General features: G+C 44.8%; 1 protein-coding gene across 8 annotated transcripts in view; it reads right to left on the bottom strand.

Moving 5' to 3' along the window:
- AKAP13 (A-kinase anchoring protein 13) overlaps positions 1-26,102 on the bottom strand; it is a 532,570-nt gene that overhangs the window by 128,255 nt on the left and 378,213 nt on the right. Inside the window, exon 1 of one of the 8 annotated variants that reach the window (XM_063925745.1) lies at positions 11,371-11,572. The exons of the other annotated variants lie outside the window; for them this stretch is intronic. Coding sequence (XP_063781815.1) covers positions 11,371-11,451 — 81 coding nt within the window. The 5' untranslated portion in view covers positions 11,452-11,572. Of the gene's footprint in view, positions 1-11,370; positions 11,573-26,102 lie in introns of those variants that run through there. 8 annotated transcript variants of the gene reach the window in all.

Raw genomic sequence — 26,102 nt, 5'->3', positions numbered from 1 at the left:
TAAGAAGAACTAAGAGGTTAACGCCATGTAGTGGTTATTACTGATTCACGGTATAGGTGTGCATATTGTTGTAGTGCAATCGAATTTCTTGGTTTCCATATTATCGGTTGTTTTAATAGTTTATAACATATTACTAACAATTCTGCTTATGTAATACTGGTAACTTTACCAGTATTTCCTATATTGGTTCAAACGATTTAGGTTCTAGTAGACCATATCCTGTTACTTTATACCAGTGGTAACCAAACTGTGTGTCATGGCACCCTGAGGCATCTCTGGGGACTTGGGTTGGTGGTCCAGGACCAATTCAAATTATTTATGGTCAATTTAATAGCCAAAAGCAGTGCTTGTGGCTGCCAATCATAAAATGTGGACAAACAGAAGGGAATCCTGTTCCTCACCACACAACTGAACCTAAGGATGACATATAAAACACAATTTACTTTATTTAATATTTTTCACTAAATAGGGTTCAGTTATGTGGTGAGGGACAGGATGACATATAAATCCAATTTTTTTTTATTACTTTTTTTTACTACATTTCCCAGTAAGAAACTATTGCTGTATTATACATCTTAGCTGTATTATGTCTTGAGAACGTGTGGTGCTCTGTTACCTGTACTGTATTTCTGTTATTTATTTACTGTAATGCTATGTTTTGTCTCCCTGTACTGTCCTTTGTACGGCGCTGCGAAACACATGTGGCGCCTTATAAATAAAATGTAATAATAATAATAATAATAATAATAATAATAATAATATTGGAAACTTGAAAAAAATCTGATACTCGCGGGCACTGTGATTCAAAAAAGTTTGGGAAACACTTCTTTATACAAATACATTTGTAAAAGATATATTTAGTAATAGTCCAAATTTGCTCTTTTTAAAATTGAGAAAAAAGCCTCATGTAATATCTTGGATATGTTCAATAAAATGTAACAATGTAAGTAAAGAACATAGATCTTTCGAAACATTGTTTCATATGTTGTATGGACTAAATAACTATTCCAAAAACTTTAGACAGAGCTCGGCTTTTGTTGATAAGTAGTCATCAAAGAGATTGTGAGATAGACCACTGCAGACCTGAACAAACTATGGCTTGTACTAATTTAAATCCATAAACAAACAAGCTCAGAATTTCTCTGGTAAAATAAATTGAAGTTAAGCAGAGAAAAGTGTACATTTTTCCATATTCTTTCTGCTTTGAACAAGTCAGCCTGGTAACTGTATTCTACTTTGGTAAACTTGTTTGGCAGTACAAATCAAGGTCTACGAAAACATGTAGCACTGTAGGCAGAGAAAGACCATTTGACCTCCTCAGAAGACTCTCTTTAATCATACATATTAAATAAACATAAATTTATCCGCTGGGCGTGCTTTAAGTTTGGAATATCGAAACCTATACTGTATTTAGCCTGTCCATTTTCACATGATTGCTCCAAGTACCCCCCAATCTTACAGCATAATTACTAAAAAAAGAAAAAGAAAAAAAAAAAAGAGTTTAATGAGAACTAAGACTCTGATTGACAAAACATAGCAGCAACGTCTCTACTGGATAAGTAAAATGAATACTGAGTAAGGCACTGTATGCAAAGAAGTGATGATGACACAGCACGGGAAGGGGAGAGGGGGGGGGGGGGACCATTAAAGCATAGACACAAATGGAACTTGCTGGTTCCTACATTTCAGAAAGATCTTGGCTGCTAAAGTACAAGTTTAACTCTACAACTCACTTGTGGCATCTGTTCTAGCTGGAGAACAAAATAATCTTATAAAAGCTTAATGTGAATTTTTTAAACAACCGTCTACTAAAAGATATGGAACAGTAAATATGATTAAATATGATTGCATACCCAATATTTACATTTTCCTTGCCTCCACTGTGTATCATCATGAACATCCTACAGTATATCTGGGGTTTTTCAGCTGTCCAGGTACTGTAGTACAACTCCCCAAATATTCTGTAATGAACTAGTAGCCGCAGAATATTAATGCCTGACCTACAGCAGTCTTGTGCTCAAGTGGCAGTAACAGACCAGATTCAGGATTCTTGTTGCTTACTGGTTATCTTTTCGTTAACAGTGATTGCTTTGGCATCAGTGATGGATTTACCACACTGGAAACTGTAGGCTCAGAATCTATGCCATGCTAAACCATTCTCTACCCATTCATTCACATAGAAGTGATCACACTCTTATAAGCCAGCGTGTCTCCCATTAATCCCCCCCCCCATTATTTTACACTTCCTACATGAATGTATCTAACACAACATTCATCTTTATGAAATGTCAAACATTAATCGTCAGCATCAAATTAACAAACACAGGTCACACACCCAAAATACTGATTCCGCAATAGAGCAGTGCTGCACTGTAAAGAAACTGAATCGGTATGTTTTTATAGACAGACGGGATTCCGGCTGTCAGTATACCACACTCGCCATACTTCAGGTCCGGTGGTTTGCTTTGCTTGACACTGGTTATATTCCTACTTTGTTGGTGGCGTGGACCCACCAACTGAGTGGTAATACCCTGCGGAGGTCAGGATTCTGTCCGGCGGTGTTTCAGCGGCTGTCGGGATTCCAAAGTAGGTCTCCTTAATGCCGCGATCCTGATAGCCGGTATTTTAACTGCATCCCAAATAAACATTTATTGTGACTTAGGTTATCAACACATGGGGTTATGTGAAGTAACAATCCCTCTTTAACCCAGAATAACCTTCTCAGGTTGTCAGCAGGAAAGGTCCAATCTCTTAGTTTATGTTGCCCCTAGTGATGTACCTACAACAATTTTGATATTCTTTCCCTACACATATCACTGTTGATTCTAATCTGATCAATTACGCTAACTTCAGGCAAGTTGTGTTTTCGACCAAAACAGCCTGCAATCTAGAACATAATTTGATTACATGATGATCAGTTAAGATGGAAAAATAGGATTTTGGTACTCACCGTTAAATCCTTTTCTCCTAGTTAGTAGAGGATGCTGGGGACTCCAAAAGGACCATGGGGTATAGTCGGGATCCGCAGGAGCTTGGGCACACTAAAAAGACTTAATACTGGGTGTGAACTGGCTCCTCCCTCTATGCCCCTCCTCCAGACCTCAGTTATAGGAACTGTGCCCAGGAGAGACGGACATTACAAGGAAAGATTTTTGTATTAACTAAGGGCTACCAAATTACCAGCCCACACCATAAACATACCGTACAACCGGAATAACGCCAAACCAGATAACAGTATGCATAAAACTCCAGCAACCAGCTGCAACAAATCAATACACAAGTCGTGTATAAACTAACTTAACCAGTAAGAAAATGTATAATGCAAGTAATAGTCCGCACTGGGAAGGGCGCCCAGCATCCTCTACGGACTAGGAGAAAAGGATTTAACGGTGAGTACCAAAATCCTATTTTCTTTTACGTCCTAGAGGATGCTGGGGACTCCAAAAGGACCATGGGGATTATACCAAAGCTCCAGAACGGGCGGGAGAGTGCGGACGACTCTGCAGCACCGACAGAGCAAACGCCAGGTCCTCATCGGCCAGGGTATCGAACTTATAGAATTTAGCAAAAGTGTTCGAACCCGACCAAGTAGCCGCTCGGCAAAGCTGTAGTGCCGAAACACCTCGGGCAGCCGCCCAAGATGAGCCCACCTTTCTGGTAGAATGGGCTTTAACCGACTTCGGCACCGGCAACCCCACCGAAGAATGAGCTTGCTGGATCGTACTACAAATCCAGTGTGCAATAGTCTGTTTTGACGCGGGATGACCAACCTTGTTAGCCGCATACAAAACAAACAACGCTTCAGTTTTCCTAGTAACAGCTGTCCTAGAAACGTAAACTTTTAACGCTTTTACAACATCCAGAGATTTTGGAATCGCCACTTCTTCCGTAGCTACCGGAACCACAATAGGTTGGTTAATGTGAAATGACGAAACCACCTTCGGTAGAAATTGTTGACGAGTCCTCAATTCCGCCCTATCCGCATGAAAAATCAAGTACGGACTCTTATGAGATAAAGCTGCCAATTCCGATTCTCGCCTGGCAGATGCCAGCGCCAAAAGCATAACTACCTTCCAAGTGAGAAATTTTAATTCAACTATCCGCAAAGGTTCAAACCAGGAAGACATGAGGATCCGTAAGACGACATCAAGGTCCCATGGCGCTACAGGCGGTACAAACGGTGGATTGATATGCATTACACCCTTTACAAAAGTCTGAACCTCTGGAAGGGCAGCTAACTCTTTTTGAAAGAAAATAGACAAAGCCGAAATTTGCACTTTGATGGAACCCAATTTCAGGCCTGCATCTACACCCGCCTGTAAAAAGTGGAGAAAACGACCCAAGTGAAAATCCTCCGCAGGAGACTTTTTAACCTCACACCAGGAAACATATTTCCACCAGATACGGTGATAGTGTTTCGCCGTAACCTCTTTCCTAGCCTTAATGAGAGTTGGAATGACCATTACGAGCTAAGATCTGGCACTCAACCTCCATGCCGTCAAACGCAGCCGCGGTAAGTCCGGAAACACGCATGGACCCTGTAACGACAGATCCTCTCTTAGAGGTAGCGGCCAAGGATCTTCCACCAGTAAGTCCTGAAGTTCCGGGTACCAGGCCCTTCTTGGCCAGTCTGGGACGACGAGAATCGCCTGAACCCTTGTTCGACGATTAATCCCCAGCACCTTTGGAATGAGAGGAAGAGGAGGGAACACATACACCGACTGGAAGACCCACGGAGACACCAGGGCGTCCACCGCCGTGGCTTGTGGGTCCCTTGACCTGGAACAATACCTCGGGATTTTCTTGTTGAGCCGAGACGCCATCATGTCTATCAACGGAATTCCCCAGCGTCTTGTCACTTCTGCAAATACCTCTTGGTGCAGAGCCCACTCTCCCGGATGGAGGTCGTGTCTGCTGAGGAAATCCGCTTCCCAGTTGTCCACCCCTGGTAGGAAAACTGCTGACAGTGCGCTGACGTGTTGTTCCGCCCAGCGAAGTATCTTTGTGGCCTCCGCCATTGTTGCTCTGCTCCTCGTTCCGCCTTGCCGGTTTATATGGGCCACCGCTGTGATGTTGTCTGACTGTACCAGGACCGGTCGACCCTGAAGAAGACTTCTTGCTTGGAGCAGGCCGTTGTAAATGGCTCTTAACTCTAGAACATTTATGTGGAGACAGGCTTCCTGGAGCGACCATTTTCCCTGGAAATTTCTTCCTTGGGTGACTGCGCCCCAGCCCCGGAGACTTCCATCTGTTGTCAGAAGTACCCAATCCTGGATACCGAATCCCAGGAGGTGATGAGCTTGTATCCACCACAGGAGAGAAATTCTGGCTCTGGGAGATAGACTTATCTTCCGGTGAATGTGTAGGTGAGACCCGGACCATTTGCTCAGCAAGTCCCACTGAAACACGCGGGCGTGAAATCTGCCATATGGAATGGCTTCGTATGCCGCAACCATCTTCCCCAGAACCAGAGTACAATGATGGATCGACACACTCGTCGGCTTCAGCTCTGACCATCGTCTGCAATTCCAGAGCCTTTTCTTCTGGAAGGAATACCTTCTGTAACTCCGTGTCCAGAATCATGCCCAGAAAAGGAAGCTGAGTGGTCGGAATCAACTGGGATTTCGGCAAATTGAGGACCCATCCGTGTTGTCGCAGAACCGATAGAGACAACTCTACACTTATCAGCAATCGTTCCTTGGACCTCGCCTTTATCAGGAGATCGTCCAAGTACGGGATAATTGAAACCCCTTGTTTGCGAAGAAGAACCATAATTTCCGCCATGACCTTGGTGAAAATCCTCGGAGCCGTGGAAATCCCAAACGGCAACGTCTGAAATTGGTAGTGAGAATCCTGTATCGCAAACCTGAGGAAAGCCTGATGCGGAGGATTTATCGGCACATATAAGTAGGCATCCTTTATGTTGACTGACGCCATAAAATCCCCCCCCTCCAGGGTGGCAATCACCGCTCGAAGGGATTCCATCTTGAACCTGAAGACTTTCAAGTATGGATTGAGGGATTTTAGATTTAGAATTGGTCTGACTGAACCGTCCGGTTTCGGTACCACAAAGAGGCTCGAGTAGAACCCCTCCCCCCGCTGGGACGGAGGGACGGGAACAATGACCTTCTGTAGACACAATTTTTGAATGGCCGCCCGGACCACCTCCCTGTCCGGAAGAACCACTGGTAATGCCGAAATGAAGAACCGGTGAGGGGGCATCTCCTGAAACTCCAGTTTGTATCCTTGAGACACTATTCCTAACACCAAGGATCCAGGTCTGATTGAATCCAGACCTGGCTGAATAACTGAAGATTCCCCCACCGGTCCGGACTCCCCCAGGGAAGCCCCAGCGTCATGCGGTGGACTTGGTAGCAGCCGGGGAGGACTTCTGGTCCTGTGCACCTGAGGTTGCAGGAATTTTTCTTCCCCGTCCTCTACCCTTTGAGGCGAGAAAAGACGAACCCTTTCCACGCCTGTATTTATTGTGACAAAAGGACTGCATTTGCTGATGTGGTGCCTTCTTCTGTTGTGTGGGAACATAAGGAAGAAAAGAGGACTTACCCGCAGTCGCGGTCGAGACTAGGTCCGCCAGGCCGTCCCCAAACAAGACCGTACCTTTAAAGGGTAGAGCTTCCATAGACCTCTTGGAGTCGGCGTCAGCATTCCATTGATGGATCCACAAGGCCCTCCTGGCAGATATCGACATGGCATTGGTCCTTGATCCCAAGAGACAGACGACCCTTGCCGCGTCCTTCAGGTAATCTGCAGCGTCCTTAATATAACCAAGAGTTATAAGGACATTATCTTTATCAAGAGTATCCATGTCACTTGCTAAATTCTCTGCCCATTTAGCAATAGCACTACTCACCCATACCGACGCCACAGCAGGTCTGAGCAATGCACCCGTATTAGCGAAAATGGACTTCAGACACGTCTCCAACTTGCGATCCGCCGGATCCTTGAGAGCTGCCGTGTCAGGAGACGGTAGCGCCACCTTCTTAGACAAACGGGATAGAGCTTTATCAACGGTTGGAGATGTCTCCCATTTTTCCCTGTCATCAGAGGGAAAAGGATACGCCATAAAAATCCTCTTGGGAATCTGCCATTTCTTATCCGGCGATTCCCAAGCCTTTTCACAAAGAGTATTCATTTCATGAGAGGGGGGAAACTTTACCTCAGGTTTCTTCCCCTTGAATAAGCAAATCCTTGTTTCCTGCACCGCAGGTTCATTAGAAATCTGCAACACATCCTTTATAGCCACAATCATGTACTGAATACTCTTAACCAAACGTGGATGTAACGCCGCCTCAGTGAAATCGACCTCGGAATCAGAGTCCGTGTCGGTATCCATATCCCCCACCTGAGTAAAAGGCCTCTTATGGGACTCGGATGGGGTCTGTACCTGAGATAAAGCCTCCTCCATAGATTTCTTCCACACCTGGATCTGTGACTCAGACTTATCTAACCTCTTAGATAAAGAAGCTACATTGGAATTTATTGTAGTAAGGAGTGCTAGTAAATCAGGAGTCGGCTGCGTCGACAGTGCTAGCTCTACCCCCGCATCCCCACCTCCTTTAACCTCCTCTGGTGAATAACATTCAGGTTCCGACATGTCGACACGCAGTACCGACACCCACAACACCCAGAACCGTCCCAGCAAGGTGACAGGCCCACAATTCAGCCCAGAAGAGGAGACAGAGGGAGTATGCCAGCTCACACCCCAGCGCCTGTATTGGGACACAGAAGATTAAGTGTACCCAGCGCTGCCTTATAATTCACAACTGGTACCCCACAGCGGCTCCCCACTGGAGATGCCCCCTATACTTGCAGAAAACGTGGAGGTCCCGGCAGCGTCTCTCCCTCGGTGCTGTGTAGGGAGAAAATGGCGCGAGAGTGAGCCGCGGATCGAAGCTCTGCCCCCTTCCCGGCGGCTTCGGCCCGCCAAATTTTAACATACAAAAAATGCCCAGCGGGGGTCTGTAAAAGTGCCTCGGCACCTACGATTTTTGCCGGCTCAGTAACCTCAGTAACATGCCCCCCAGGGCGCCCCCCCAGCGCCCTGCACCCAGTGACAAGCGTTGGTGATGTGTGTGTGGGAGCATGGAGCCCAGCGTTACCGCTGTGCTTTACCTTCCGTCACTGAAGTCTTCTGCCGTCCTGAAGTCTTCTGTTCTTCTCATACTCACCCGACTTCTGACTTCTGTGAGGGGGTGACGGCGTGGCTCCGGGAACAAGCAGCTAGGCGCACCAAGTGATCGAACCCTCTGGAGCTAATGGTGTCCAGTAGCCGAGAAGCAGAGCCTTGAAACTCACAGAAGTAGGTCTGCTTCTCTTCCCTCACTTCCACGCTGCAGGGAGCCTGTAGCCAGCAGGGCTCCCTGAAAATAAAAAACCTAACAAAAAGTATTTTCCTAGAGAAACTCAGGAGAGCTCCCCTAGTGTGCATCCAGTCACTCCTGGGCACAAAGTCTAACTGAGGTTTGGAGGAGGGGCATAGAGTGAGGAGCCAGTTCACACCCAGTCTTAAGTCTTTTTAATGTGCCCAAGCTCCTGCGGATCCTGTCTACACCCCATGGTCCTTTTGGAGTCCCAAGCATCCTCTAGGACGTAAGAGAAACCTGGTTTATGGTGCTCTATATGTGCTTTTTTAAAAGATAACCAGACTAAGTAAGCCCCCTGTGATTCATTCTACTTGCAATGCTGTACTTCCCATACAGGCAAACTAGACACTAGCTCAGTGCTTCATCATTCACGGATCAGCATATGAATTGTCAACTTAATTTCTTTACTATTTTGATACTTGCATTTTGACAAAACTATTTTTCTTAGGGGGAAAAAAAAAAAAAAAAAAGAGGGGTGTTGCATGTATGAGAATAAACTTGGTGTGTGCTCAATTAATAATTCATAGAAAATGTTCACTAACAATGCCAAATCTGCATATGAAAATTAAATTTGTCCCTTTCTGTCTATGGTCAAACTGCTCATCCAAAGGTCAGACATCTCTAGGCAGACACACTGCATCACTAATCTAGAGCCAAGACAACCAACAGAATGGAGACACTGAGGTTCCACACCCTAGAACTTACAGCTAAATTCTACATTTAAAATGCCAAGACCATAAATATAACAGTCACCCCCTCACTGTGTGCTAAAGCCAACTGCCCACATAAATAGACAAAAACTTCAATAAAGTATATATACACTTTATACATTAATCTCTCAAAATTATAGAAAAAAAATTAATGAGCACATTTGCAGACTGTATTAATTGACTGTAGCTAAAAAAAAAATAAGATTGATTATCAAAATAATTTTTTTAGATTTTCCCTTACATAAAGGCCCAATAAAAAAAGAAAAGAAAAGCCAGTTCAGTCCCAAAAAAGATAAGCGATCTAAAAATGGGTTGCACGTCTTACAAAAATATAAAAAGTGAAATTACAAGAGTGAGTTCAAACCTTGTGTAGTGACAGGGAAAACAAACAAGATATTTTATTATTTCAAATTAAATAAAGAAGTAGATAGCATTTACCCATCTCATACGATTATTCAATGGCAGACCATGTTGCAAACCAAGGGGATATACTTTTTACATGCACTGACCCACTTATACTGTAGTAGACAGATTTATTTTTACACTGCAATGTAGAGTTCAGCTGGAGCATGACCCTAAATCTCTCTACACAACCTGACCTATTGGCACTGCAACAAGATTTGCTCCTTATTTTTGCTTTGAGTCAGTCCCATACTACGCATATGTGCCTACTCATATTACAGAGTAAGGAGACATGAGTTATGGGGAGCAGGACCCCTTCCACCTTCCCGGTCTTATGCAATGTTGGGCGGAGCAATGATGATGGCCTTGGTTCTACTCTGAGGGATCTCCCGGATGGGAGGTCAATAAAAGTTGGCAAGTATGAAAGAATGTCTGGGCAAAACTGTACATTGACTCTTAGATATGGGGGGAGATGTATCAAACCTTAAGCATCTGTCATCTCATAGACTGTGCTAAATAAATAGCAGGAGACAATTGGTTGCTTTGGGCAACTTCTCCACTTTATCTCTCTCCAAGACTTGATACATCTCCACTATGGACTTAAATGCTACACTGTCAAAGACTGCTTTCCCATTAGTCAGTAACCGGAGAATAGGTGTGATGCATCACACCAGGTGAGATTGTGCAGATGTTATGGCAAGGGACACAGGCTTATTATGATTCCAGAACTGATAAATGCTCACCCTTAATACTCATCCTAAATGTAAAATCATTTTCATGAACAATTTGCTGCAGAGCAAATGCATCTAAACACATCAGTCCAGACTATAACATGTTTACAAAAAAATTGGCTATAATATAATTGTATGCATTTGATATACTCACTTAAATATGAAATAAATCTAGAAAGTATGATTTAAATTAATACAAAAGACCTGAGAAACTGTACTGTGCAGTTGGTAAGTGATGAAAAAAAAAGGCATTTCCAAAGTTCGATACCACGTGACTCTTGAAATGAGGAAAAAACTGGTAACTATCTGCAAAATAAATGGACTTTTCTGCTGTACTCTGCTTAGGAGGCTCTGTTTGCATAAGGAATATCAAACAACATTTAGATCAACAGATACAGCACTTTAAAGGGTTAAGTCCATGAACCAATCTATAAAGATCTGAATTCATGGTCTTAATAGCTACCTCTACCTAATGCTACATACATGACAGCACGTTTCCTATACCTCCAGCATATGGCTTATGTGACAGCCTCATAGTGCTCCAGCACAGCCCTATATGTACTGTACCAGAAACGCTGCCAGGTTCCCAATAACCGTTAAGAGCGGAACATTCCCAGACTGCAATTGATTGTCTTTTGACTGGCTAAATTTAGACGAGCAATGAATCACAATATTAATAAGACAACTTCATACAAGAGCTCTTTAGTAAAATAAAGCTACTACACTTTCAAGTGCACTTTTACAATTTGTGATAAACTGGAGTTAGCGTAAAAAAATAATCTGTACAAATACTTTGGAAGTAAAAAACAAACAAAGTGCAGAACATCTGCTCTGAACTACTACACAGTGGCAAACAGGATTTACCTCCCAGCCTTAGAATATCAACAATAGAAAAAAAGGTAAAACAAAGGGACCAGGTTTATTTGTTATCCTAAACAGTGATAGGTTGGGAATGGACAAACATCACACATAAACACAAACACCACATAACCAAAAAGGTTTTCTGAACTTATTCTAAACCAATACATAAAACAAATGGTTTTGCATCCAATACAAAGAATAATAGAGATTGAGAAATACAAAAACAATTTTAAAATACACAAAGCAAACACCAGGATGCAAGTCGCAGACAATGAACATTACCTTTATTAGCACCACATCAACAGCTCTGTCAACTTTGGAAATGTCGCACAAGCTGTATCGTCTTTTGTGTCTCTCGTACATCTTTCAGAATATTGAAGGCAGGGTAAAGAGAGAGGATGCTCCAGACTGTCCCCAGTCAGAGCACTAAGAAGATACTACACACGTGAGAAGAGTCTGCTGCTGCTTCAGCTCTCCCTCCTCCCCAAAGTCAAAAATCACATCACTGGTTTCCTTGACAGAAAAAAACACTTCTGCAATTGGACTGGTACAAACATTTTCTTCCCCGAAATAAAATGCACCAAGAGGCACAAAGTGAACACAGCACAGACCGTGCAAATAAGCTACAACTGCACTGCAGAAATCCACCTCCGTGGTGCAAATATGCAAACAAACTCTGTAATCCCCGTAAAAGACAGAGTGGGAACAAAACACAAGCAATTGTCTAGACGTGACTTTAACATCTCATTCACAGGCACACAAAAATGAAGACTAAAAATCCAGTAAAGTTGCTCTCACATCCAGAGCAAGATCTGTTTTAGAAGTGAAATCTGAGACACTGCTGCAGAAACCTTCACAAAAAAAAAAACTGTCTCCATATTCCGCCTGAATTGAGCTCCTTTTTTTATTTTTTTTTGAATGTTTATTATTTCCAATCACAACTCACAAGAGGAAAAGAAAAAGCCACTCCTTTGTGGACATCATCATCTGCCTTTTCCACTCTTTCTCTGGCGTTCATCAATGCTGGACTCAGATTCCCACAACATAAAGACGTTAAATCCAATCAGTTGTGGAGACTATGAAAAAAGCAGCACTGAGCACAAGAGCAGGGTCCAGATGTTTGTGCGCTGGCATTCCTCACTGTGACTCTTTCACACGTAGGGCAAAGTAAAACTGAGAGAACAGATGCTTCCCCCTAACAAAACGGTGATGCGAAAATAAAAATACAAAAACTTAGGAGCAACAGACATGGGGCTGTGATTCACACAGAAGAAAGAGGAAACCAGCAGAGTTTCTTGGAACAGGGAAGAAGTAGTGGCTGAAAATGGCTGAGGACGAATTCTGCAAAAAAGAAATGGGGGACCAAATGTACTTTACACTGTCATTTTTGTGACAGGACTCTGTAAGCCTGACTAATTTGCTTCTGTCAATACTCTCATTCACATCAGCTGGGGCCCATGAAGCGACCTTGCCACATGGTTTCCTGTATTCCACCGGTCCCACCCTTTCCTCCCCCTCCCTGCAGCGTCGCTCTCCTCAGGGAAGAGAAAGCTTTCCATAGAGCTTTTAGCAGCACTCTTCTTAAATCTTAACAGTGACATAAGAATGGAAAGAGGAGGAGGATATATGCTTGCACACAGGTTTCTCAACTACATAAACTAGAATGGGTAATGTATTAAAGAAAACGGCCTTTCTACAAAAGGATCCCTGTGCAGACCCCCATGGCTTAAGATTTCACGATAAACCAAGGACACATACCTGCCTGTCTTCACAGAAGAGATACTGTACTCTGTCTCCACAACTTTCATACATTTTAAGGTGGTATCTTCACAGTATAAATTATCATAAATTAACATTTTCTTAAATAAAGTACGAAGGTAAAATGTTCAGTATTACTCATTATAATGTGCTGGGCTATGGGGGTCATTCTGACCCGTTCGCTCGCTGCGTTTTAACGCAGCAGAGCTAACGGGTCCCTGCTGCGCATGCCAGACGGCCGAAGGCCGTAGCAGGGATGCGATCGCCTCTGCCTGACTGACAGGCAGAGGCGATCGCTTGGCGGGAGGGGGCAGAACGGCGGCATTTGGCCGCCATTTCATGGGTTTGGTCCGGCCAATCCAGGCGTGGCCGGAACGAACGGGGGGCGGGCCGCAGCAGCTGCGTGACGTCACACGCAGTCGCTGCGGGCCAGGGAGCGATGAGAAGCTCCCGGCCAGGGAGCTAAAGCTGCGCTGGCCGGGAGTTACTCTTAAAGTGCAAAGGCATCACCGCTGTGCGAGGGGGGGGCGAACTGACATGAGAGGGCATCCCCCCGCATGTCAGGGAAGAAGATTGTAGCTGTGCTAAATTTAGCACAGCTACGATCAACTCAGAATGACCCCCTATAACTCTTCTTACACCATGTGTACCACCCACAGCTATTTTACAGTTAGCAAGAGAATGCAGACACAGGTGAAAAAGGTCACTAAGTATTACTGATGCTCCTTGTGCACATGGGTTACGTGCCTGTGTGTTATTCATCCCCTTGCAGTCGGTGGTTGAATTTCTGTTAACTAGGAGACTGCCAGCAAATCACTGTGGCTTCCCATCCTACCTCACTGTCCTAAGACAGAAACCTGCAGTCAGATACCATGACAGACATACTTTGTGAATAAAAAACACTACATTAATGTCAGATACATACGTGTCCTCTTACATCCTTGCTGCAGTCACGCTAAACAGCCTTCCAAGTCATGCCCTGTTGAGTCGCTAGCGCAGAAAGTCTTTTTTTGCATTTTTCCACGACAATGTAATGCAATAGGACGCACAAGCAGTTTCCGATAATTAAAATGATATGAAGAATGACTATATTCTGTGGGTAATTGCGTCTGTATCTGCATCCGAAATGCCACGTTACAGTGATTTCGAGGAAAACACTGTAGCATAGCATTTTGTTTGCAAATACAGTTGCAGTCACACACATAATACAGGCATGCCTCAGATCATTTTAATCAGAAGAAGTTGTCATCACACCTGTTTTTTCATAAATCCAAGCAGAAACTACAGTTTCTGCATCATTTTTTGTATCCTGTCTATCTAATGCAGGAGATTTCACAGAAATCTCCTGCAGAAATCAAACTTAACGTCAGTGGGAACTGTGGTCTGACCCCTAAGTACCAAACTCCAAAAATGCTAAATTTGGTCCTGTTGATTTACCCCATCCTTAGATGGTGTACACTTCTTTATACCTAAGGAGGCAAATTCGGAGGAGAGACATCTTACGATCAATCTCCCGTCGCCTCCTGGAAACGGACGATGTGCACATGTGCAGCTGCCAGTTTCCCAGGAGAAATCTTTCAAAAATGTGAAAGACTCCCCTGATATCCATTCCTAAGATGTAACTCACAGGGACATCCGTTATCGCTACCACTGTCAATGCAAATTATAGGTAGTATATAATAGGAAAAATCATGTCAAAAATAATTATCCTTGCTGCGATATACAATTAACATAATTGCTTAACTTTTGCAAATTTTAGTACATATGTCACAAGTCTTTAAATGCTGTAAGTCTATTTATGTAAGACTTTCTATAAAAAAGCAGTTGTATGCAAAAGTCTGAATACCTTTGGACAAATTGTAGGTTTCAGTTCCCGTGCAATTCTGCTAACATCAGTTGGCTTTATTCCCCCAAAATGTGTCTTATTCACATAGCTATGAAAACGCGCTCACGACTAAGCACAACTAAATGGGCTGTTTAACACAACTGCAGCAACAATAGGAGAGGACACATCTGTAGTAAAGAAAGAAAGAAAAACTGTGAATTTGACACCACATGCAATAGGTCAAGCACCATTTCAGGCGATTTTTTCTCTAAACCTGATGGAATCATTAGGCCTTTATTCAAAGCCAGATGAAGACAACTGCAGAGATGACTCATACCGCTTTCAGATCGCAATGCCCGGTCCCACCCGGGAATTGGAAACGGGTCCTTCCCGAGTGGGACCCAACATTGGGCCCTACACACCGCAATCCCGTCCCGGCAATATGCTGGGGTCGGGTTGCCATCCGGAGGCGGGGACGGAGCCAGCATCGGGGGCAGCGATGTGAGATGACATTATCTTCGCGTCGCCTCGCCCTATGCGGTGAACAGGTACCGGGTCGCATCAAACCGGGTAACCCTTTTTATAACCCGGGTTGAATTACCGGGTCAGGCGACTTGGGAATTCGACCGTGGTCCCTTTCACACTGCACAGCGACCCGTGCCGACCTGGCAATATACCAGGTTGAAACCGGGTTATTTGTGCGGTGTGAAAGGGGTGTATATAATCTGAACCATCTACTACTATCTACTCTCAACAACTATTGGATCCTTTAAGCAGCTGAGCTGAAGGAGGGCATGAAAATAAAAATAGCTGACTGTTACATAGCACGGAAAGGCTATAAAAAGTGTGGATGTTATGGAGAACAATTTAAGTCAATGAAAGATCTGTGAACCAAAACCCTCAAAATAAAACATGCCATTCTCTCATGCAGTAGTAGTGCTCATACACTGGCCATCTTACAGAGTATAACCCACATCACTGGAAAGGACCTGCAGAAAGGTTTTGCAGTGCAGAACTAGTGGTCCACAGTACAGCATTGCTTACACGAAACATATCTCCATAGCTGAGTTATACCCCTTTCAGACAGAAAATGAAGCCGTTCCACCAGGTAATTTCATGAAACACACGGGTCCTTTTTCTGTGTGAAAGAGTCGACCCGGGTTGTAATTCCCGAGACTTCGACCCTGGAATCTACCAGGGTCGGAGACACGGGAATTTCGACACAGGTTGACCCTTTCACACAGACAAAGGGCCTAATTCTGAGTTGATGCAGCAGCAATTTTATTAGCAGTTGGGCAAAACCATGTGCACTGCAGGGGGGGGGGGGGGGGGGGGGGCGCAGATGTAACATGTGCAGAGAGAGTTAGATTTGGGTGGGGTGTATTTAAACTGAAATCTAAATTGCAGTGTAAAAATAAAGCAGCCAGTATTTACCCTGCAGAGAAACAAAATAACCCACCCAAATCTAACTCTCTCTGCAAATGTTATATCTGCCCCCCCCTGCAGTGCATATGGTTTTGCCAAATTGCTAACAAACTTGCTGCTGCGATCAACTCAGAATTACCCCCAAAATACCCGTGTTGATCTGCAAATTACTGGGTCGAAATTCTCGACCCGGTAATTTGCATGTTTGTGTGAAAGGGGGAGTCAGGCAGGTCCCGGCATTGAAATGCCGTGTAATTGCTGGGACTTTCAGACTTTTCTGTCTGACAGTGGTATTACTGTATCAGAATGAAACCTCTCTAACAACTCCCCTTTTTACAAGCATTTAACATGTGTTTTGTTGCTGTGTATTTAACTGTTTTTATTCCACTTTAGTACATATGACCAAGCATCACTGATGGAAACCTATTCATCTCAATGGTGGCAAAGCAGCATTTTCACTAATTGCACTGGATTTGGAAAAACTATCAAATACAACATCACCATTCCAAGGGCAAATACTACCATTGCGGTTTGGCAGCTTATGGGAGCAATGGGGTGGCTTTCATCATATCCTGCGAGATAAAATATTATAGTTGCATGTGTGGTACCATTCTACTCTGATGTATATGCACGCCATGTCAATTAAAAAACTAAATCATTACATCAAACCATGTGCAGACCAACTTGCACCAACCTTAGCCCACAGGTAATAGAGCAGGACACTCCTGTGCTCCCAGGAATATTAGCACACACCATATAGTGCTCCCAACCTTCCAAAAAATAATATGCACCAGACTGTGCCCCCAATAACCAAAAAATAAAATAAATGTACCGGACTATGCCTATAGAAAAACCAGTACAAACCAAACTATGCCCTGAGAAAAAAACTAGTAAACACAAGACCTTGACCCTAGGGAAAAAACCCCCCACAGAATTAAAAAAAAAACACATAACACACCAGACTGTCCCCCACAAAAACACAAAACATATCAGACAGTGCCCACAGAAAAACCAGCACACAGACTCTGCCCAGTACACAGCATAGTATGCCCCAGTATAAAACAGTGGCCCTCATTTATCATGCTGAAAAATTTGAATTGCAAAATACCGTTTTCCCCCGCCGAGGTATAGTGGCATCGCGCCCTTCTATATAAGAAGAGCCTATGCCACGGCGAGCGAATGCGGTATTTGCTGCGTCAGTGCTGATGTTTACCTTACATCAGCGCTGACAAATGATCTGTGTAAGGAGAGTCTGCGCATGTGCCGGAATATGGTAATTTCCAGCACATGAGCGATTTCCGGACGCGACGGCCATTTGGGTCTTCACGTATGGCCTGAGAGAACTCCACAGGCTTCCTGTCTCTATAGCAACCCTGCAGGCGTGATGCATGCCGGGATTGCTGCGGGAGGGGGAGCCGGAGCGCAGGACGGACTCTGCTGCAGCGGTGTCCTAACGTCTGCCCGGAGCAGACGAGGCCATTACAGGTAAGCGAGCGATATTTCAGAAATAGCGCTCGTTCTTAAATACAGTTTAGAGTGCCGCAGCATGGGGAATATGAAAGACCAATAGCGCTGCTAGTTAGCAGCGCTATTAGCCTTGTTAAATAGCGATTGGTCCCATTTAACTCCAGAAACGAGTTTCCAGCAAGGAAACTCGTTGATAAATGGTTGCCAGTATAACATCAGACTGTGCCCACTGAAAAAAACTGAGCCATGGAGTTGGGAGAGTTTTGGGTGGAGTCAGAAGAAACGCACAGACACCTATGACTCCTCATTCCCAGATCAGTCACTGTACAGGAGGCTGATCATCTTGCAGATGAGAAAGGCTAAATGGCAGAAGCAAAAAGCCAATGCAGTTATAAGGAGAATGTAAGAAGAGAATAGCAGATTGTGTTGCTCATGTAATAGATATTATTTATTTATTAACAGTTTTTTATATAGCACAACAAATTCCGTTGCGCTTTGGAAATAACAATTATATAACAAAAGAATGATATAACAAAACTGGGTAATAACAAACAGTCAGTCATAGAGGTAGGAAGGCACTGCTCGCAAGCTTACAATCTATAGGGTGTGTGATAATGCTCAGATATACACATGCCTTGGTGTGCATTCAACAAACCAAGGCGTGCGTTTATCAGAGTGCAACCGCACACCCAAGAGTGGTATATCTATCTTATAAAATGGTCCCTGTTGTGACAAAATAGTTCTATGTGGAGATAATGTAGGGTGACACAGATGTAAGCCGATTCTGAAGTGGCTGCTTGAATAGATCATTATTGTGCAAGTCATGTGTGATGAGGTCTGATGTGATATCATTTAAGTTATGTGGTAAATGTGGCATTTTGAAAAATGTTTCTGTCAGAAATATAAGTAATAGGTGTATATTCAAGAAGAGTCGGGTCCATTCCGACATGCAGTTGTTGGAATGGACCCGACAACCCCTATTCAATGGACGGCTAAATCCGACTGTCGGATTTGGCCGTACACAGGTCCTGTGCTGCCACTGCTGATGCGCTGACAGCAGCGGTGCAGATGGCGGCGGCGGGCGTGAATAAATAAACAGGGCACTAATGAATAGGTCGGAACCCCTTCCGACTTAAAACTGTCGGAAGCTGCTGTCTTTCTGACAAAATGGCAGCTTCCGACAGCTATTGAATATACCCCATAGTGAGGAAGTGATGTGCTGCTCCCCTGTGAGCAGTGTCTGTGTACACTTGTGCAGTGATACAGCTGTGGAATTGTGATGAGGTTTCAAATGACAGTTGGAAGTACATCAGGCCTGAGGTGTGCGGTCGTTGGGAAATAATGCAAGGTCATGTGATCGACTGTGTCCAATCATGTGGGTGAAATCTGTCTCAATATACCACACCATTTTAAAAGCCCTGTTAGTCTATTATATATAATCTTTAAGGTATATCCTATGTTTCTAGTAAAACACTTTATTTAATTTGTATTAAGTGCATATTGCACACTTACTTTCACTGGAATTTAGCAAAGTTATTTTGTTCAGAAATTTTTCTAAAAAAATATTTTGTGTTCATTCAATCTAAGTGGCATGATGTAATAGGTGGTTGCGATTAAATGCCTTGTACTACCATTTTACCATAGTCAATTTTTTACTAATTAAGACACATTAATATATATATGCCAATCATGAAAGAGTTGAACAGTAGTAAAATGGAGGAGTTGGAGTAGAAGGCCTGGAACACAGGCTCTACAGCGCTGGAAAAAATAACAATACACTCTAAACTCTGCACCCTGTAAAATAAATGTACATACCAGACTATGGGCCGAATTCAATTAGACACGAAATCGCAGTAATTAACCATGATTGCCATTTTTGCAGCTTTTGCATAGTTTTTACTACCCCCCCCCCCAAAAAAAAAAAAAAAGAAGGCTTTTTGGAGGTATACACGCCCCAGCGATTTGCCTAGGCAATTCCAAATCAGCTAAATGGGATTACCGTGAAAATTGTTGATGGCAGTGAAAAGTGGAAAATGGGTTAAAAGATAACAAAAGTATTTCTGGTACTTAAATTGGATCAAATGGCTGTTACTGTATATGCATTTTTTTTATTTTATTTTTTAAATGATAGTAAGCTATTTTTTTTAAGCAAAATAAGTGCTAAAATGAAATTTATATTACATAAAATTGGGTATAACTATATATTTGGGCCATTTTAGGGGATTTTTAAGAAAAAGTGGAAACAGACCCATTGCTCCCATCTGCAAGTCTAAAAACACTTGTTCCACTCACAAAGCACCCCAATATACCCGTCCCATACTTTGTACCCCAATTTCCATCACTTTGCACTTTTTTACCCCAAAAATGACATATCATTATTGGCCAATTAGAGTTTAGAATTATTTTTAAGTGCCTAATTAGTCATTCAAAGGTTGTCCCAGGGGTTCTGAACCAAATCCTGACATAACTTAATAATAAGAATTTACTTACCGATAATTCTATTTCTCGTAGTCCGTAGTGGATGCTGGGAACTCCGTAAGGACCATGGGGAATAGCGGCTCCGCAGGAGACTGGGCACAAAAGTAAAAGCTTTAGGACTACCTGGGGTGCACTGGCTCCTCCCCCAATGACCCTCCTCCAAGCCTCAGTTAGGATACTGTGCCCGGACGAGCGTACACAATAAGGAAGGATATTGAATCCCGGGTAAGACTCATACCAGCCACACCAATCACACCGTACAACCTGTGATCTGAACCCAGTTAACAGCATGATAACAGAGGAGCCTCTGAAAAGATGGCTCACAACAATAATAACCCGATTTTTGTAACAATAACTATGTACAAGTATTGCAGACAATCCGCACTTGGGATGGGCGCCCAGCATCCACTACGGACTACGAGAAATAGAATTATCGGTAAGTAAATTCTTATTTTCTCTGACGTCCTAGTGGATGCTGGGAACTCCGTAAGGACCATGGGGATTATACCAAAGCTCCCAAACGGGCGGGAGAGTGCGGATGATTCTGCAGCACCGAATGAGAGAACTCCAGGTCCTCCTCAGCCAGGGTATCAAATTTGTAGAATTTAGCAAACGTGTTTGCCCCTGACCAAGTAGCTGCTCGGCAAAGTTGTAAAGCCGAGACCCCTCGGGCAGCCGCCCAAGATGAGCCCACTTTCCTTGTGGAATGGGCTTTTACAGATTTTGGCTGTGGCAGGCCTGCCACAGAATGTGCAAGCTGAATTGTACTACAAATCCAACGAGCAATAGTTTGCTTAGAAGCAGGAGCACCCAGCTTGTTGGGTGCATACAGGATAAACAGCGAGTCAGATTTTCTGACTCCAGCCGTCCTGGAAACATATATTTTCAGGGCCCTGACTACGTCCAGCAACTTGGAGTCCTTCAAGTCCCTAGTAGCCGCAGGCACCACAATAGGCTGGTTCAAGTGAAATGCTGAAACCACCTTAGGGAGAAATTGAGGACGAGTCCTCAATTCTGCCCTGTCCGTATGAAAAATTAGGTAAGGGCTTTTATAGGATAAAGCCGCCAATTCTGAGACACGCCTGGCTGAAGCCAGGGCTAACAGCATTACCACCTTCCATGTGAGATATTTTAAGTCCACAGTGGAAAGTGGTTCAAACCAATGTGATTTTAGGAACCCCAAAACTACATTGAGATCCCAAGGTGCCACTGGAGGCACAAAAGGAGGTTGTATATGCAGTACCCCCTTGACAAACGTCTGTACTTCAGGAACTGAAACCAGTTCTTTTTGGAAGAAAATCGACAGGGCCGAAATTTGAACCTTAATGGACCCTAATTTTAGGCCCATAGACAGTCCTGTTTGCAGGAAATGCAGGAAACGACCTAGTTGAAATTCCTCTGTAGGGGCCTTCCTGGCCTCGCACCACGCAACATATTTACGCCAAATACGGTGATAATGTTGTACGGTTACATCCTTCCTGGCTTTGATCAGGGTAGGGATGACCTCATCCGGAATGCCTTTTTCCTTCAGGATCCGGCGTTCAACCGCCATGCCGTCAAACGCAGCCGCGGTAAGTCTTGGAACAGACAGGGTCCCTGCTGGAGCAGGTCCTTTCTTAGGGGTAGAGGCCACGGGTCCTCTGTGAGCATCTCTTGAAGTTCCGGGTACCAAGTCCTTCTTGGCCAATCCGGAACCACGAGTATAGTCCTTACTCCTCTCCTTCTTATGATCCTCAGTACCTTGGGTATGAGAGGCAGAGGAGGGAACACATACACTGACTGGTACACCCATGGTGTTACCAGAGCGTCCACAGCTATTGCCTGAGGGTCCCTCGACCTGGCGCAATACCTGTCTAGTTTTTTGTTGAGGCGGGACGCCATCATGTCCACCTTTGGTTTTTCCCAACGGTTCACAATCATGTGGAAGACTTCTGGGTGAAGTCCCCACTCCCCCGGGTGGAGGTCGTGTCTGCTGAGGAAGTCTGCTTCCCAGTTGTCCACTCCCGGAATGAACACTGCTGACAGTGCTATCAAATGATTTTCTGCCCAGCGAAGAATCCTTGCAACTTCTGTCATTGCCCTCCTGCTTCTTGTGCCGCCCTGTCTGTTTACGTGGGCGACTGCCGTGATGTTGTCCGACTGGATCAGCACCGGCTGACCTTGAAGCAGAGGTCTTGCTAGGCTCAGAGCATTGTAGATGACTCTTAGCTCCAGGATATTTATGTGAAGTGATGTCTCCAGGCTTGACCACAAGCCCTGGAAATTTCTTCCCTGTGTGACTGCTCCCCAGCCTCTCAGGCTGGCATCCGTGGTCACCAGGACCCAGTCCTGAATGCCAAATCTGCGGCCCTCTAGAAGATGAGCACTCTGCAACCACCACAGGAGAGACACTCTTGTCCTTGGAGACAAGATTATCCGCTGATGCATCTGAAGATGCGACCCGGACCATTTGTCTAGCAGATCCCACTGGAAGGTTCTTGCATGGAATCTGCCGAATGGGATTGCTTCGTAAGAAGCCACCATTTTTCCCAGAACCCTTGTGCATTGATGCACTGAGACTTGGCCTGGTTTTAGGAGCTTTCTGACTAGTTCGGATAACTCCCTGGCTTTCTCCTCCGGGAGAAACACCTTTTTCTGGACTGTGTCCAGGATCATCCCTAGGAATAGAAGTCGTGTCGTCGGGATCAGCTGCGATTTTGGAATATTGAGAATCCAACCGTGCTGGCGCAGCACTATCTGAAATAGTGCTACCCCGACTTCCAACTGTTCCCTGGATCTTGCCCTTATCAGGAGATCGTCCAAGTAAGGGATAACTAAAACTCCCTTCCTTCGAAGGAGTATCATCATTTCGGCCATTACCTTGGTAAAGACCCGGGGTGCCGTGGACAATCCAAACGGCAGCGTCTGAAACTGATAGTGACAGTTCTGTACCACAAACCTGAGGTACCCTTGGTGAGAAGGGTAAATTGGGACGTGTAGGTAAGCATCTTTGATGTCCAGAGACACCATATAGTCCCCTTCTTCTAGGTTTGCAATCACTGCTCTGAGTGACTCCATCTTGAATTTGAACCTTTGTATGTAAGTGTTCAAGGATTTCAGGTTTAAAATTGGTCTCACCGAGCCGTTCGGCTTCGGTACCACAAATAGTGTGGAATAGTACCCCTTTCCCTGTTGTAGGAGGGGTACCTTGATTATCACCTGCTGAGAATACAGCTTGTGAATGGCTTCCAATACTGCCTCCCTGTCTGAGGGAGACGTCGGTAAAGCAGACTTTAGAAAACGGCGAGGGGGAGACGTCTCAAATTCCAATTTGTACCCCTGAGATACCACCTGAAGGATCCAGGGGTCCCTTGCGAGTGGGCCCACTGCGCACTGAACTTCTTGAGACGGGCCCCCACCGTGCCTGAGTCCGCTTGTAAAGCCCCAGCGTCATGCTGAGGACTTTGCGGAGGCGGGAGAGGGCTTTTGTTCCTGGGAACTGGCTGTTTGTTGCAGCCTTTTTCCTCTCCCTCTGCCACGGGGCAGAAATGAGGCGCCTTTTGCCCGCTTGCCCTTATGGGGCCGAAAGGACTGCGCCTGATAATATGGCGTCTTCTTAGGTTGAGAAGCTACCTGGGGTAAAAATGTGGATTTTCCAGCAGTTGCCGTGGCTACCAGGTCTGATAGACCTACCCCAAATAACTCCTCCCCCTTATAAGGCAATACTTCCATGTGCCTTTTAGAATCCGCATCACCTGACCACTGCCGCGTCCATAAACCTCTTCTTGCAGAAATGGACAGCGCGCTAACTCTTGATGCCAGTCGGCAAATATCCCTCTGTGCATCACGCATATATAGAAATGCATCCTTCAAATGCTCTATAGTCAATAATATACTGTCCCTATCAAGGGTATCAATATTTTCAGTCAGGGAATCCGACCACGCCAGGCCCGCACTGCACATCCAGGCTGAGGCTATTGCTGGTCGCAGTATAACACCCGTGTGAGAGTATATACATTTTAGGATATTCTCCAGCTTTCTATCGGCAGGTTCCTTTAGGGCGGCCGTATCAGGAGAGGGTAGTGCTACCTGTTTAGACAAGCGTGTGAGCGCTTTATCCACCCTAGGGGGTGTTTCCCAACGTGCCCTATCCTCTGGCGGGAAATGGTACGATGCCAATAACCTTTTAGGAATTATCAGTTTTTTATCGGGGGAAACCCACGCCTCATCACACACTTCATTTAATTCCTCGGATACAGGAAAAACTACAGGCAGTTTTTTCTCACCAAACATAATACCCTTCTTAGTGGTACTTGTATTATCAGATATATGCAATACATTTTTCATTGCTTCAATCATGTAACGTGTGGCCCTAGTGGAAGTCACGTTTGTCTCCTCATCATCGACACTGGAGTCAGTATCCGTGTCTGTGTCTGCCATTTGAGGTAACGGGCGTTTTAAAGCCCCTGATGGCGTTTGAGACCCCTGGACAGGCACAAGCTGATTAGCCGGCTGTCTCATGTCGTCAACTGTCTGTCGTAAGGAGCTGACACTGTCACGCAATTCCTTCCACAAGCTCATCCACTCAGGTGTCGACTCCCTAGGGGGTGACAACTGTATAATAGGCAATTGCTCCGCTTCCATCTCATTTTCCTCCTCAAACATGTCGACACAATCGTACCGACACACCGCACACACACAGGGAATGCTCTGATAGAGGACAGGACCCCACTAGCCCTTTGGGGAGACAGAGGGAGAGTATGCCAGCACACACCAGAGCGCTATATATATATACAGGAATACCACTATCAAGTGTGCTTTTCCTTTATAGCTGCTGTTAATATAAAACTGCGCCAAATTAGTGCCCCCCCTCTCTTTTTTACCCTTTTCTGTAGTGCAGGACTGCAGGGGAGAGTCAGGGAGACGTCCTTCCAGCGGAGCTGTGATGGAAAATGGCGCCCGTGTGCTGAGGAGATAGGCTCCGCCCCCTTCTCGGCGGCCTTTTCTCCCGCTTTTTTGGTAATTCTGGCAGGGGTTAAAATACACCCATATAGCCCTGGGGGTTATATGTGGTGTATTTATGCCAGCCAAGGTGTTTTACATTGCTGCTCAGGGCGCCCCCCCCTAGCGCCCTGCACCCTCAGTGACCGGAGTGTGAAGTGTGCCTGAGTAACAATGGCGCACAGCTGCAGTGCTGTGCGCTACCTTGTTGAAGACTGATGTCTTCTGCCGCCGATTTTTCCGGACCTTTTCTTGCTTCTGGCTCTGTAAGGGGGCCGGCGGCGCGGCTCCGGGACCGAGCTCCGAGGTTGGGCCTGTGTTCGGTCCCTCTGGAGCTAATGGTGTCCAGTAGCCTAAGAAGCCCAATCCACTCTGCACGCAGGTGAGTTCGCTTCTTCTCCCCTTAGTCCCTCGATACAGTGAGCCTGTTGCCAGCAGGTCTCACTGAAAATAAAAAACCTAAAACTAAACTTTTCACTAAGAAGCTCAGGAGAGCCCCTAGTGTGCACCCTTCTCGGCCGGGCACAAAAATCTAACTGAGGCTTGGAGGAGGGTCATAGGGGGAGGAGCCAGTGCACACCAGGTAGTCCTAAAGCTTTTACTTTTGTGCCCAGTCTCCTGCGGAGCCGCTATTCCCCATGGTCCTTACGGAGTTCCCAGCATCCACTAGGACGTCAGAGAAATAAGGATTTTCCCCAAGTTTATCATCTGCTCAGAGGTGGTGAATTCAAATTCATGGAAAATTAATGCAAATCTGTTTTCACAGAGAATTGAAGAGGTATGTTTCGCGATTTGCAGTAAATTTGTGCTTTTTACCACGAAAATGCGTTTTTGCGCTTAACTGCTAATTAAAAAAGGGGTGAATGGCATGCAAGCACAACAGAGTAGAAGACTATTGCACATACAAGTGTAATACTGTATCTCACCATGGACAATAAAGCCTGATATGAATAAAGCTGCAGACCTCAAAATCAGACCTTTGAACGCCTCTAACTTTGAAGCATGGCATATTTATTTCTTGCTTTGTACAAGATATGTTTTTAATTACACCATAATTTGGCAATAAAACATTCCAGCACAT

The sequence above is a fragment of the Pseudophryne corroboree genome, chromosome 6 (genome assembly GCF_028390025.1).
Source record: "Pseudophryne corroboree isolate aPseCor3 chromosome 6, aPseCor3.hap2, whole genome shotgun sequence".
Classification (NCBI taxonomy): Eukaryota; Metazoa; Chordata; class Amphibia; order Anura; family Myobatrachidae; genus Pseudophryne; species Pseudophryne corroboree.
The sequence above is the reverse complement of the archived record's forward strand: the minus strand, read 5'-3'. Positions and strand labels throughout refer to the sequence as shown.